Below are 14,867 nucleotides of genomic sequence, written 5' to 3'. Positions count from 1 at the left end.
AGTTTGAGGTATGACAGTAAAGCTAGCACCTATTTTTTTCCTTTGTCTTCCACCTGAATTATTTCTACACTTCTATTTTTGAGCTTGCCAATTCTCCATGTGTCCTGTTCTATTTCAGTGCGTTCTGATTCGTTTTCCATTTCATTTTTCTTAAGCTCCAGAGTTGGTTTTCTTTATAGTTTAAATATCTTTGGTAAAGTACTCCTGCTGCCCATTAATTATATTCCTGAACACATTCAACTGCATTTCTGCATTTTCTTATATCTTATTGTTTCTTCATGGCTATTTAGAATTTCCTATCATTTAGATCACAGTATTCCCTGACTCTGAGATCTGGTTTGGTTTGGTTTGGTTTGTGGAGAAAACAAGCTTGCTTGTTCAAGTTGGTTGATGTTATGTTCTATCTGCACATTTGAGATAGTGAACACTTTTTAAGTACTAATTTGATTTTGATAATTCAGCAGGTTAATATGTCTTTCATTTTTTCCAGTACATGGCACTATTTTTTCTTACCAGCACTACTTGTGCCTCAGAAGTCATGGTAGGGAGTACCCCAGTGAGCCTTGGAGTCATTATCTGGATGTTGGAGTGGTGGGTGTTCCTGCTGCATCCCTGTTATTTGCACCTTGGAGAACTACCACCATAGTGGGGGAATGTGGGTGAAAAGGAGCTGGGTCCATGAGCCTGCCACACTGTTGCCTGGTTTCTTTTGTGTGCTGGTGCCTCTGTGCTGCAGCCCTGAGGGCACTGACCAGTTTCAGCTGCCACCAGACTCCATCACATGGCAGGAGGGAGCTGGATTCTCCAGTGCTGGCCCTGCTTCTGCTCTTTACCCTCCACTGAGCACAGTGTGGGGGCGACTCTGACTTAGCTGGAGAAAAGGCGTTATTTTGTTGGTCCTCACTTACGTTGCCTAGCAGTCAAGCGACCTTAAATCAGTGTTCCTCAAAGTGACAGGCCAAACACCTACACCTCACCATCACCTGAGGGAAGAGTGGTTATTAAAAAAGTTCCTGGACATTTTCAGGCTAAATAATCTCCATTTAAAATATTCTTTACCCTATGAGTATCCCAATCAGTAAAAGTAACAAAGAATTATGGATATGCAGATTTTATAAAATGAAACATTAAGATCTGAAAATTGAAATCTGTTGCTCTATTCACCAGCATCTTCTCTGCTCAATCTCAGTGAGGAAAAACACATTTTTTTTTTTTATCAAGGCAGTGCCTTTCAGTGTCCAATTCATCAATTCTTGCTTTTTTTATTTTAAATCCTCACCCGAAGATATTTTTTCCCCCATTATTAGAAGAGTGGAAGGGAGGGGAAGAAAGAGAAAGAAAGAGGAACACCTATGTGAGAGAAACATCAATTAGTGACCAGGGACAGGGATCAACCCACAATCCTTTGGTGCACAGACCGATGCCTTAATCACTAAGCAACATGGGCCAGGGCACTTCTTGCTCTTTAATACATATATAGGGTGTCCCCCAAAAATGTATACACACACTTTGAACAATTATAAAGGCAGTTTATGAAAATATACCTTATTTTCAAAGTTGAGCCATCAGCTGTTATAGTGTATATACATTTTTCTGGAACACCCTATATAAATTATAAGTCACACAAACCCTTAAAACTGCAAACTAAATATGTTCTTGTTGCCAACGGCTGTTACTAGTTCCATGACTTTATTAAAATTAAAAAATATATATAACACAAAACAACTAAATATATATTTCTTATAAACAGAAAACAAGAACTTCTATCAGCTTTATTAGCTGCAATAATATGCATTATTTGTATTTATACATTATAAATTATAAATTAAATATAACATGTAATTATAACAAAAACTTTAGTTTTGAAAAGCATTTTATTCAAGACTTACATAATTTCAAATATCTTCCAAAATAGTTTCTAAATAGCTACAAAAGAAAGCAAATTCATAAGAAATTTAAATCATTAAATATGTTTTACTAATATATACATACGTAATGCCAAGCAATTAACATTTAGCCCTGGAATGCGTACCATATCTTTTTTCTTATTAAAGGCTCAATCCAGCACTGTATATATGTTATGTACAACAGGCAAAGTTCAGTGACCACAAGAGTTTGACATTAGCTGCCTCAATTTATAATTGGGGTAGTTTGTCAACAGGGGTGTCAAATTTGAAGTCTGTAGGAAACAGATCTGGGGCCCGAGGATAGATCAGTCTGTAGGACTGTCTGATTGTAACATCAGCAACACCAGCAATATCTCCAATTTCTAAAAGACAAAAAATCAAAATATTAAAAGTATAACTTCCACTTCTACTACATAAATTACAATTTGTGAGATACAGTTGTATAAAATATCGAAGAGAAAAACAAAACCAAAGCTATTGTTTTTTAAAAATTAATAATGGAATCATATATTAAAAGTCAAAAGCAGGGCTAAAGTTATTACTGGCATTACCCTATTACCTCAAAGAGTTATCATCAGTATTAGAAGTCTTACTACATGTAAAACATCTGAACAGTGCTCAGGGTATAGCCCTAACAAGTGGCAACCTTTTATTGGCCTTCATATTTGAACTGACATCTCCTTTTTCTTCACAATAAACCTTTTTGAGGATCATAGAAGTAATCCATGAATGCATTCTTGTGAAGAAATTAACTTTATTATTTAAAGTTTCCTTGCACTTTAAGGAGTTACCACTTTTTTTCTTTTTTTATTAAAAGAAGTCCTAAAGGACTAGAACTTGACAATTATTTTGTTAGTTATACATACTTAATTAAAATGGATTTTTAAAACATGCCCTTTAATAAAAACTTAAATAAATGAGGTTTTACATTTTCAGTGTGATGGCTGCCACCAGTGTGCAGTCAACTGATTTTGAATTTCCTTATGCATTACATCGTTTTAGACATAGATTCCGATGAATGTCAACTATGTGAACATGAACTTACAGGAAGAAAAGGGCCTTAACTTTCAACAAAACCTTTCATGTAAAAAGTAGAAGAAAGTGCTTAAACATTTTTGTGTTGTTGATTACACTAAACTTTACAACTAGGAATCAGTACGGACCATCTGTGCTCAGCTTCAGCTTTTTTTTTTTTTTTTAATATGTTTTTATTGATTTTTTACAGAGAGGAAGAGAGAGGGATAGAGAGTTAGAAACATTGATGAGAGAGAATCATCAATCAGCTGCCTCTTGCACATCCCCTAATGGGGAGGTGCCAGCAACCAAGGTACATGCCCTTGACTGGAATCAAACCTGGGACCTTTCAGTCTGCAAGCCGACGCTCTATCCACTGAGCCAAACCAGTTTCGGCTCAGCTTCAGCTTTTAAATTCTACCAGAAGACTCAAAATTTCCTTAAAAACATGAGTGGCCGGACCAGCATGGCTCAGTGGTTGAGCATTGACCTATGAACCAGGAGGTCACAGTTCCATTCCCGGTCAGGGCACATGCCCAGGTTGCGGACTCAATCCTCAGTGTGGGGTGTGAAGGAGGCAGCCTATCAATGATTCTTTCTCATCATTCATGTTTCTACCTCTCTCCCCCTCTCCCTTCATCTCTGAAATTAATTTAAAAAATATATAAAGGAAGAAATATGAGTGCAGGCCAGAGGCAATCAGCGCACATTTAACCCTTTGCACTCCGAACCATTCTGGACATTGGCTACCAGCTACTCGACGCTACTTTGCGGCAGAAACGTGCGTTGAAATAACTCAATTCCCCGTAATCACTAATAAACTGCAATGTCCCCTGAGAGGGGACATCCGAGTGATATGCTAGAATTCCGATGTCCCCTGGGAGGGGACAGCGGAGTGCAAAGGGTTAAATAACCAATGGTGACTTATTCCTGATCAACTTTCTATATCATTTACTACTTGTATGATAGGGAAACGTGGCCTAAGCCAATGTGAATAAGATATTATAAAATTATTGCAGCAAGTAATTTCACTATCACACTTTCACATTCAACTGCTCTTTTTTCTTTATGAATCTTTTTGAGGATCAAAGAATGATTATAAAGAAAAATGGCTTTAGAAGGTGGAAACTACTTATGCCAAGTGTTTTCATTAGGGGACTGTAATACTGTACAAAAGGAGAGAGAGAACAGGCTTCACAGACTTACTGCCTGATTGCCAGGCGATGAGAAACAAGGCATGGCCCTCCTCTCAAGATTTAGAAAAGTAAGTCTTGAGGAGGGGAAAGAAAACTATTCCAAATAACCAGGAAAATGTAGGGGTGTGTGTGTGGGTGTGGGTGGGGGGGGAGAGGTTTGAAAACATCTAAATATTAAAAATGTACAAACTAAAAACAATTCAAATGAGAAAAAAGATTAAGACTGCACAACGGGTTACACCTCCAAACATTTTTATATATGAACCACTTAGAAAGGGAAAATACTCTATTTTCTTAAGTTCTGATGCTATGGAACTACCTCTTCAAGTGGGTTCTGGATATTTATCTGCTTCATACCTAAAGTGGAAATAACCATTACATGCTGCAGCCACCACAGTTTATCACTCCTACCTTTTTGGGTCCTCTTCTCAGCTGATGCCTGTGAGGCCATGTAAATGGCTGCCGCTGCCACAGATATTGGGCTCCTTCCAGGCACCAAGTCCAGTTCCACCGCTTTACGGGCTATATGTGTAGCTGCCATCTGCACTTGCTTAGGAAGACAGAGGTTGGAACAAAACCTGGACATGAAGTCCCCAGTTGTAATCAAATCCACACTGGTTTCTAAAGCTTTCAAAATAAGTTTAAAACATCGACCGATTTCTTTCTTAGAAATTCGTGATACGGCACATATTTCTAAAAGAAAAAAAAAAATTAGGTAAGTACATCTACATAAGTCATATAGTTCATTTTAAAATCTATCATTTCAGATTACAAAAGTAATCCATTCTAATAGCAAAAAAATTGAACCATGCCTTACAGATAAATCCCTAATCATCTCCATGATACTTCCCTTAGAGCTAACTTAAATTTTCTATTAATTTAAATGTTTGTCAAACTTTAAGAAATTTTTCCCCCAAAGTTAAATGAAGATTTTTTTTTTTTAAATCCCTACCCAAGGATAGTTTTTTCACTCATTTTTAGAGAGAGTGGAAAGGAGGAAGGGAGGGGGAGAAAAACATCCATATGAAAGAGACATATCGACTGGTTGCCTCCCATTCCCATACGAGCTCTGATCAGGGCCAGGAATTGAACCTGCAAGGTAGGTTCGTGCCCTTCACTGGGAATTGAACCTGTGACCCTTCGGTGCGAGGACCAATGCTCTACCTACTGAGCAACACCAGCCAGGGCTTAAATGCAGATCTTAGTATTTCAAAATATTAACGGTCTCTGAAGGTTCGATTTATGTAAATGAGATTCCTCAAGCAATCAAAAACTTCTTTGATATTTATATATTAATCTATAAGGAATATATCAAGGAGATAAAAAAAATACTCAAGCTAAATAAAGAATGTTTCTCAAGCTACACAATGTCTTATGTACATGTTATCCCTGCAATTATAGGCTGTAGCAAAACAAGATGAAATATATGACCCTATTAGTCTAAAAATTCAACCACCACTTTCAAAATAAATTTAACAAAAGCCTTAGTTTCACATGTAATAAAAATACTGATGTAAGAAAAATGTAAAAATTAAACATTCACAGATAAATAAAGGGTAATTATAGTTTTAAGCCAAAACGAACTCTGGCAGTTAAAGTCAGTATAAGTATCAGCAATACTGAATAGGTGGTCACATATTCATAGGTAAACTGCAAACTGATAAAAAATATTAGTTCTTTCAAAGTCTTCAACTTAAGTGTGAAAGTGTAAATTGTATAACTCAGGAGAAAAAATGTCACTGATGCTTTTTAAGGGTTGACTCCCTCACTTGTAGAGACCTGGCTACATGTGAAAACTGTTTTCTATTCAATCAAAAATTTACAGACTCACTACAAAGTCCAACTCTGGTTTATAATAACAAGCCTCAAAACTTACAAAAGTTCTAATTACCAAGGAACACAGGGCTCACTCACATGGACTAAAATGACTTTACATGAGAAAAACACCTGAAAAGAATATCGTCAATTAAATCACATAATTATTTTTTCTCAAAGAACAAAATAAACAGGCATGTGGAAACTATATTTAGGTGGATTACCAGATATAACCACAAAGACACAACAGAGCACTACTTAGAGTCAAAGCTGCCTGACTTTGGTAATATGACATAGATAAGACTTTTATCTAGGCAACTGAAAACTTACCTTTAAATGTCCTAGGAACCCCTTCTTGTCTACAGGCAATATAGAGGCACGCAGAAGCTATGGCATCATTAGCTCTTCCCTTCAGGCTCTTCTGTTCATACACTTGCTTGAATAAATTATTTGTTCGATCCTTCAAAACAGAGAAACTAAGTTTAATTAACTCCAGGCCGTTTAATTAGTTGCAATATCAAAATTTTATGTGTTCATTAAATTATGCAAAGTCAATGCCAGAATGGCTTAAAGGAGATAGACAGGAACTTACGACTATATTTCTAGGGAGGTTGATTCTGTCTGCCATGGTAGTGATTTCCTTGAACGCATTCATCATGGCCCGATCAGAACTACTCATTGTTCTCCGATTCTGGTACTTAGAATTACCAAATTCATCAAAACTTGCAGCTCCTGTACCCTATAAAACAAAGTTTTATAACTTTATATGCAAAATTTTAAAAACCTGAATGAAAAATTTCTGAGAAAACAGAACTCATAATCTGACTTCACATGTTCAAGAAACCTACCTCGTGTAACCTCTCTATTCCTCCAGGTAAAATGGTTTTAGGAATGTTTTCTAGCAAAAACTTTAAGTGTAAGAATATCTACTGAGAATCTAATAATATTAACTATCATATTAAAAGACCTAAGGAGAAACTCAAATGATCATCTCTAAAGGTACTACTAAAAAAAGGTCTAGTAAAGAAAACTCAAAACCCATTAAAAAAAAAAAAAATCTGATAAAACACTTAAGATGAGAACTTCTTCATATTAGAAAATCACTCTTCCAGGCCCAAAGCCAACAAGATGATTAACAGAGAAAACATCTGCAGCATAACATTAGTCAGAAGACAAAGACACTTACCACCACCATATTGAAGCAGTGTACTAGGAAAACTAGCTAATGGGTAATTATAATCATATAATAATTATATAAATTATATTAGTATAATTATATTAAAATCAGGCAAAAGGAAAATTAGAAGTACAAATTTATGAAGTAATCAGTTAGAAGACAATAAAAGAAAATTAGCTGCAATCTTACATCTGAAAATGTCCTTAGTATACTTTTTCCAGCCTATAAGACTAAAGCAAATGCAGAGATCACCTACTTAAAAGATATTTCTGAACACTGTAATCTTTATTTTTAAAAATATATATTTTATTGACTTTTTACAGAGAGGAAGGGAGAGGGACAGAGTTAGAAACATAGATCAGCTGTCTTCTGCACACACACACCCTCCCCCCACTAGGGATGTGTCCGCAACTAAGGTACATGCCCTTGACCGGAATCGAACCTGGGAGCTTTCAGTCCACAGGCAGATACTCTATCCACTGAGCCAAACTGGTTTCGTCTGAATACTGTAATCTTTTAAACCCAGTATACACTATGCTTTTCAAATTTGATATGTAATGTATAGAGCATAAAAAAATAATTAATGACCTGCTTTTTCATTAATTAAAAATAGACTATGCAGCAGTATAGGTTAAAATATACATACACTTCTTTGATTAGTCCTTTGAAATATTGCCAGTACTATTTCCAATTCAGATACTAGAGCAAAAAAGAGCCAGGTTGCCAGGACAGTTAGGCTACTATCCTATATAATAATAGCAGCTACCATTAATTGAACACATAATACATGTTATAAATACTTCACATATATGCCCATGTAACCTTCAATAGCTCTATGAATTATTTCATTCTCACTTTATTGATGAAAAAATATAAAGCTCAGGTAAGTATTTCCAATACTAGACAATAGGCTATATTGAATTCCAATTTGTTATAGGTGATATAAAAGGAAAAGACATTACTAATGTTCTAGGAACATATCAATATGTACTCACAGAGACCATACTATGTTCAACTTAATTTTTGTGCAAAATGTGCTTCATGAAAACAAGGGCTGGAGATATAAAGACTCTTGATTTTGATCTGTTGGCCTCCCGTTTATGATGGAAGCAATGCATAATGCAACAATCATTCACAATGGTATTACTGGCAAATCTCATTCTCAGGTCAAGACTGCTCAGAAGTTGCCAAAACCGGTTTGGCTCAGTGGATAGAGCGTCAGTCTGCGGGACTGGAAGGTCCCAGGTTCGATTCCGGTCAAGGGGATGTACATTGGTTGCGGACACATCCCTGGTGTGGGGTGTGCAAGAGGCAGCTGGTCGATGTCTCTCTTCCATCGATGTTTCTAGCTCTCTATCTCTCTCCTCTCCCTTCCTCTCTGTAAAAAAAATCAATAAAATATATTTTTAAAAAAGAAAAAAAAAAAGATTGCTCAGAAGCAATGACTGATGCCTCTGTAAAGTTCCCCACTCCCAGGTTTTTGGTCAGGCCTCACTTGATATTACCTTGCCAATCATGGTAGACAAATCTCGATCACTCAGAAGAGGATTCTGAGAATCTCCAACTCGAGATGGATCTTTTGTTGCTTTATCATTGCTGAAAGTTCTCCATTCAGATCCCACATCAATAACCCGGTCACCTAAGAATATAAGCACAAATCTAAATAGTCTTGTCGAAAACAGGGTTAATGTCTAAAATACCCAATTCAATGTTTTTATTCCCAGAAAAATCTCAATATGGACATCTAGGCTCCAGCTTAAGTATCATGTCTCAGACATTTGTCCTAAAGCATTCCCTTAATTGTTGTCCCAGCCCAATTATTACCCTCTAAAAATCTTATGCTACGATTAGTTATATTCCAATTCTTAGAAGAAAAAAGATTTAAGACAAATAACAAAATAAACCTATTCATATGTGATGCAAATATAAAATAGTATAATGATTCTGAACAAAACAGGCAAGGAAAAAACACTAAAAAACACTATTCACAATGGTATCAATGCACACAGCCTAATATAAAAAATACTAACTTTTCATAGGAATTGCTTTGCAAAGAACTAAGCCCACGCTTATGTTTTGGTAAATATTTAATAAAAATATTTTTGGCCAAATAATTTATAATTAACTTTAAGCCTTATAATTAATTTATAATTAACTTTTAAGAGTCAGTGAGAAGAAAACCAAGTATATATATATATATATATATATATATATATATATATATATATATATATATATATTCTAGACAAAGGGGCAGTGACTACATTTGTCATGCCAAAAAAAACAAACGTGAATAGATCTAGTTGATTACTGCTTTCGGGGAATGATCAAGGTCTAGTAGAAAAAAATTGAACACTTGCATATGCTATTATCACTGTGCCCTTAATGTTCTCTTTTAAAAGCCGGTGTCACTTATTGCCACTCTAGAACTACGATTTAATTCACCTAACATTACACAGCTAGAACTGAAATATGTATGATTCCGGAGTCTGTTCTATACACAGCCGTTAATCACAAAGCTTTTCTACCACAGTGTGTCAGGGAAGAAAGTGGGAACCAGATCATCTTCAGCTGTGCTGTACACACTAAACAGAAGAGACAGAAATCAGTTACTTCAGCAATTAAAAGATGTTCTGATGCTGACAGTAAATTAATAAAATGCTACCACTAAGAGTGTGGACGCTATAACTTTGCTTAGCCTTGGACAGATTACCTCATTTCTGTGCCTTTACTTCCTCAGCTTTAAATTTTCCCAATAACCTTACCTTTTAAAAACTGTAAAAATTAAACAGTAAGATAATACAGGTATAGTGCATATGGAGTGCTATAAAAAGCAGTTCAAATAAGTGCTTGATATTAGCTACTTACTGCTCAGAAAATAAAAAATACAACGGCAGGTATTCTGACATTTCCCCCTTTTGTGGGGGGAAATAAGGAGAGGGAGCACTTGTACAACATGACTCTCCATATCACACTTTAAAAACATCAGCCGAAACCAGTCTGGCTCAGTGGTAGAGCTTCGGTCTGCGGACTGAAAGGTCCCAGGTTCGATTCCGGTCAGGGGCATGTACGTTGGTTGCGGGCACATCCCGGGTAGGGGGTGTGCAAGAGGCAGCTGGTCGGTGTTTCTCTCTCATCGATGTTTCTAGCTCTCTATCCCTCTCCCTTCCTCTCTGTAAAAAATCAATAAAAATATATTAAAAAAAACAAACAAAAACAAAAACAAAAAACATCAGAGTGCTCTGCTGCAGGCATTTGGTCAGTAGGACAGCAAAAGAGGCAGGGAAAGAACAGAAGGAAGGAACTCAATGAAGATTGTGCTAAACATTTTCATTACATTAATTAAAATGCTCAGAAATAGCAGACAGTGATCATAATCTGATCTTAATGTTATAAATAGCAGGTAAATGCAATGGATGGCTTTGGAAAAATTAGTTTTTCTTTGAACGGTCAAATCACGTGGGAGTAACCAGATATCCTTGGACTATCAGATGTCCATGCCACAAGGAAACTGAGATCAGTAGCATGGACACATCTGTATGCAACAAGAATGGTCAAGGAAGCAGAAGCAGGGAGATGAGTTATAAGTCAATTTCACTAGATTAAAGATCAAGCAGGTGGCCCAAAATAAGGAGAAAAAGAGGTTAAATGGATGGGACTGTCATGACTGATTTCTCTGCTTTATCCTCTATAACACACATTACTAATGGGAAGCGATTCTAATCCTAACGTATTAAAACCCTGTGTCCCCTCAAGACCAGTGGCTCAACCAACTGGATGTCAGTCCTGAAGTCAGTCACAGCACTCAGTCACTGATGTGAATCAGGCCCAGAGAGAGGCCTGAAGAGAGAAGCAGGGTCTGATCTGTAGCCTCTGTGGCAGCTGTTGATAAGCACTTGCCTCCCTTTCTCTCCGGCAGCCATGCCTCCATTTCTCTCCAGGCCTCCACCAGGATGCTGATCAGCCCTGCCTTTCTGATCAGGCCCCGTTATTAGGCCCAGAGACACTGGCATAAAAACAGACCAATCAGGATCAAATCTGGGTGAGCTGTCAGGAGCCAATACCTGCCTAGGAGGCAGAGCTATTGATGCTGACTGGCATAGGAACTGACCAGAGTCAAATTGGCCATGAGGAGGGCAGTTAGGGGTGATCAGGCAGACAGAGGCAATTAGGGTGATCAGGTTGGCAGGAAGGGTAGTTGGGGGCGATTGGGCTGGCAGAGGAGCATTTAGGTGTTAATCAGGCCGGCAGGGGAGCAGTTAGGGGTGATCAAGCTGGCAGTCAGAAGTGGTTAATGGCAATCAGGCAGGCAGGCAGGTGAATAGTTAGGAGCCAGCAGTCCCAGATGTTCGTTAACTGGCTGCAGCTTAAGAGAAAGCCTTTACTGAATATGATGTTTTGTGGTCAATTATTGCCAATTAGGGAGCATTACAAGAAAAGACTACTGCCTTTAGTCCATACTTGAAAAGATGGGGATGTGTGAGCTGGTTCCAAAGATGGTGCCCAGGAGGGAGACAGTGACCTAAAGTTTCTTCCTAGATCTCACTTTGAATAGGATGTGTTTGACCTGCCTGGAGTATTAATTTTAGTACTAGCATTGCAATACTATATTTGGGCTATAACATTCTTGTGTTTTTCTGGTGTTCTCCCCCAGCTTTGAGTAGTACTGTCTGAGTGTTCTACATTTTGTGCAAAGGAGAAACACAATTTTTCTTTGTGGTCTAATACCATCCCTCTTCTATGGTCAATAAATGACGTGAAGGCCCATCTTCTAGAAGGATAAGTCCTACTCTGCACCATAGTACAAATCTGCCCACCAGGTAACTATAAGAAACTGTCAGCTTTTGCCAGTATCTTTTTAAACCGTTAACAGTTTTGTAAAATTAATACCTGACAGAAAGTCTATACATGAAGGTTTATAATAGCTAAAATAAGACTACTATCCTATCTAATAAAAAGGGTAATATGCAAATTGGTCCGAATGCCATCATGTAACAATCAAATCAGCAGGCTATGTCCCTGCCCCCTGCACTGTCGCAGGTAGGAGCCCAAATCCTAGCCTACCTAAAACGTGGCTGTGTGCCATCATATCAGTAAAAAAAAAGGGACATCCCACACTTGCCTGGGGCATCTACGTCACTGGCCTAGAAAATCATGGTTTCAGATTAGGGGGAAGCAGCATTCCAATGCTATCCTGAGTTTGTGGTTTCCAAGGAAACAGTCATAAGGAATGATAAACACTCTGCAAACGGCTCAGCCAGCGCCTATCTAAGCTGCGGCTCGTTTAAATCGGTCTTTCCCCCCGCAGTGAATGACCCAACCCTCCCTGGATCAGCAGGTTCCTGTGGAGCACATACTCCACGCAATACAACAGGGCCCAGTTTCATCCCCGGTGATCTCATGCGAGTTAGCTTAGGGCAGCAGGGAAGGAAGGAAAAAGGCATCACACAGGGCAGCTCGGCTAAGCAAGCAAAAGGAAACCAATATTGGAAGACAACTCTCCTGCCACCCCTTCAACGTGTACCAAGAATCAAATAAAGCAATACAAACATCCAAGGGGCATCCCGCCCAGGCATTGTGTACCTGCTTCCCACCCCTTAATACAAATGGACAGGTTATGAGGGTTAGGGGTGGAGGAGGAGCTTCGCTGGAAGGGGATCCCCAGGAACTGCACCCCTGCCATCCCTCTAGACCTAACTTCTAGGAGCACAAAGCCTGACCCCACCCCCAGCAGATTTGCATATCCCAGACTCTCTGGTGCTTCCAGGCACTCAGCAATCCCGAGTCTCCCCTGCCTCCCACCCTCACTGTCTCCTGCCCAAGAAACACTCTGTCCTCCCCAACTTTTGGTCTTTATAGCCTAAATGCATGGTGGGCATAGTTGCTTCTCCATGGATTTTATTTGATAATCCAGCGAAGTCGCTTAGCAACTAAATTGCTCAAACTTCATCAGGGACAGCAAATGACACATCTTACTTGGCTTTGACAACAAAGCAATCTTATTCTTTTACTTTTTAAAATAGATTTTTATTGATTTCAGAGAGGAAGGGAGAGGTAGAGAGAGATAGAAACATCAGATGAGAATCATTGATAAGCTGCCTCCTGCACACGCCCTACTGGGGATGGAGCCCACAACCCAAGCATGTGCCCTTGAAAAGAATCAAACCTGGGACCCTTCAGAGTCCTCAGGCCAAAGCTCTACCCACTGAGCCAAACCAGCTAGGGCAAGCAATCTTATTCTTTTTTTTTTTTTAATCAATCTTTATTGTTCATATTATTACAAAGGTTCCTCATTTCTTCCCCCCTCCACCAGGTTCCTACCCCACCCTCCGCCCCCTCCCCATCCCCCATTGTCCTCATCCATAGGTGCAGTTTATGTTCAGTCTCTTCCTCCCTCCCTTTCCCCGATAGTAAATCCCTTTTCAGATAGTAAATCAGTTACTTAGCATTTTCTCATATCAATAATACCTCCACATGCCCAATGATACATTTCACACACAAGACATTTCCAAATAGGTCAACCAGCCTCATCTAGGCCCCACCCAAGGCACTCACAGATCAACTCCCCAGCCCTATACTAACTCAACACATCCAGATCTAAGTCTTCATCACTTGATTCAGCAGACCCTCAAGTTCCCACAAAAGTTTCCAGCCATGTCTGAGAGGCAGCCGTGGGGCAGGGGCAGGCGAGGAGCGAGCTGTTCCGGGCCTGGCTGCTCCGGGCCTGGCCTCTGTTGCTCTGGTTCGTTCCACAACCAGCTGCTCCGGGTCTGGTCACTGCCGCTCCCGACCTAGTTGCTCTGGACTTGGCTGCTGCTGCTCTGGGCCTGGCCACACCCGACCCGGCTGCTCTGGGCCCGGCTGCTCCGGGCCTGGCCACTCTGGGCCTGGCTGCTCCAGGCCGGGCCGCTCCCAGCCTGGCAGCTGCTGCTCCGGGCCTGGCCGCACCCGACCCGGCTGCTCCGGGCCGGGCCGCTCCCAGCCTGGCAGCTGCTGCTCCACTCTACATTTTAGTTGTATTCAAATGTCCACTCTACATTTTAGTTGTATTCCATTGAAATTGTTGTGTGCTGCTGCGGTTAGGTGTCTACCCGAGCAGCCATCTTGGATCCTCTCGCAATCTTATTCTTAAAGACTTGATTTTTGTCATAAACAGGTGGATTTGAACCATATCAAACGAATATACATTTTTTTTAATGAAATGTCTCTTCATTTCTACTAATGCAATTCTAGAAATTCTAGAGGACTGAAACTAAATAAACTCCCAGCAGTGTATTACAAATGGTGCAGGTAGGTTTCTATTCAAAGCAAATATAACACCAACTTAAGAGAAGCTAGAACTCTCACATTAACAGTCCACAATAAAGTTCTTAATTAGTGTGACTCAGGCTTCTATCTTTTTGATAACCTATCTTCATCTTGGATGACTTGCATTTTGTAGTGTACGATGACTGTTGGTAGTTCTGGCATCACGGTCTAAATTCTAGCCAGGAGGACAGAATAAAGGGAAGGCACATCCCTTAGGGAAGAATTGAGAATTGCACACAACTCTTCTATTTACAACCCACATGGCCATACCCAACTACAAGTGAAGCTGGGAAATACAGTCTAGCTGGGCAGCCACATGCCCAGTTAAAACCAAAGGGGGTTCTATTACTAAGGAGTGGAAAAACATCCTGGGAAACAATCAGCAGCCTCTGCTATAAGGAATAATGGGGTAGGGAGAGAGGAGATGAGATTGAATGTCCATACAATCAA

The 14,867-nt window shown here is 39.3% G+C and overlaps 1 protein-coding gene across 1 annotated transcript in view; it reads right to left on the bottom strand.

The window, feature by feature from the left end:
• Positions 1-1,736: 1,736 nt before the first annotated feature.
• GTF2B (general transcription factor IIB) overlaps positions 1,737-14,867 on the bottom strand; it is a 29,344-nt gene continuing 16,213 nt past the window's right edge. Inside the window, exons 3-7 of the mRNA XM_084872355.1 lie at positions 8,615-8,748; positions 6,525-6,671; positions 6,263-6,392; positions 4,529-4,810; positions 1,737-2,269 (exon numbers count right to left, since the gene is read on the bottom strand). Coding sequence (XP_084728481.1) covers positions 2,136-2,269; positions 4,529-4,810; positions 6,263-6,392; positions 6,525-6,671; positions 8,615-8,748 — 827 coding nt within the window. The 3' untranslated portion in view covers positions 1,737-2,135. The remainder of the gene's footprint in view (positions 2,270-4,528; positions 4,811-6,262; positions 6,393-6,524; positions 6,672-8,614; positions 8,749-14,867) is intronic.

This window comes from Pipistrellus hanaki (assembly GCF_964339955.1).
Source record: "Pipistrellus hanaki genome assembly, chromosome: 2".
Classification (NCBI taxonomy): Eukaryota; Metazoa; Chordata; class Mammalia; order Chiroptera; family Vespertilionidae; genus Pipistrellus; species Pipistrellus hanaki.
Note: the sequence above shows the minus strand (reverse complement) of the source record. Positions and strands in the feature narration are given on the sequence as shown.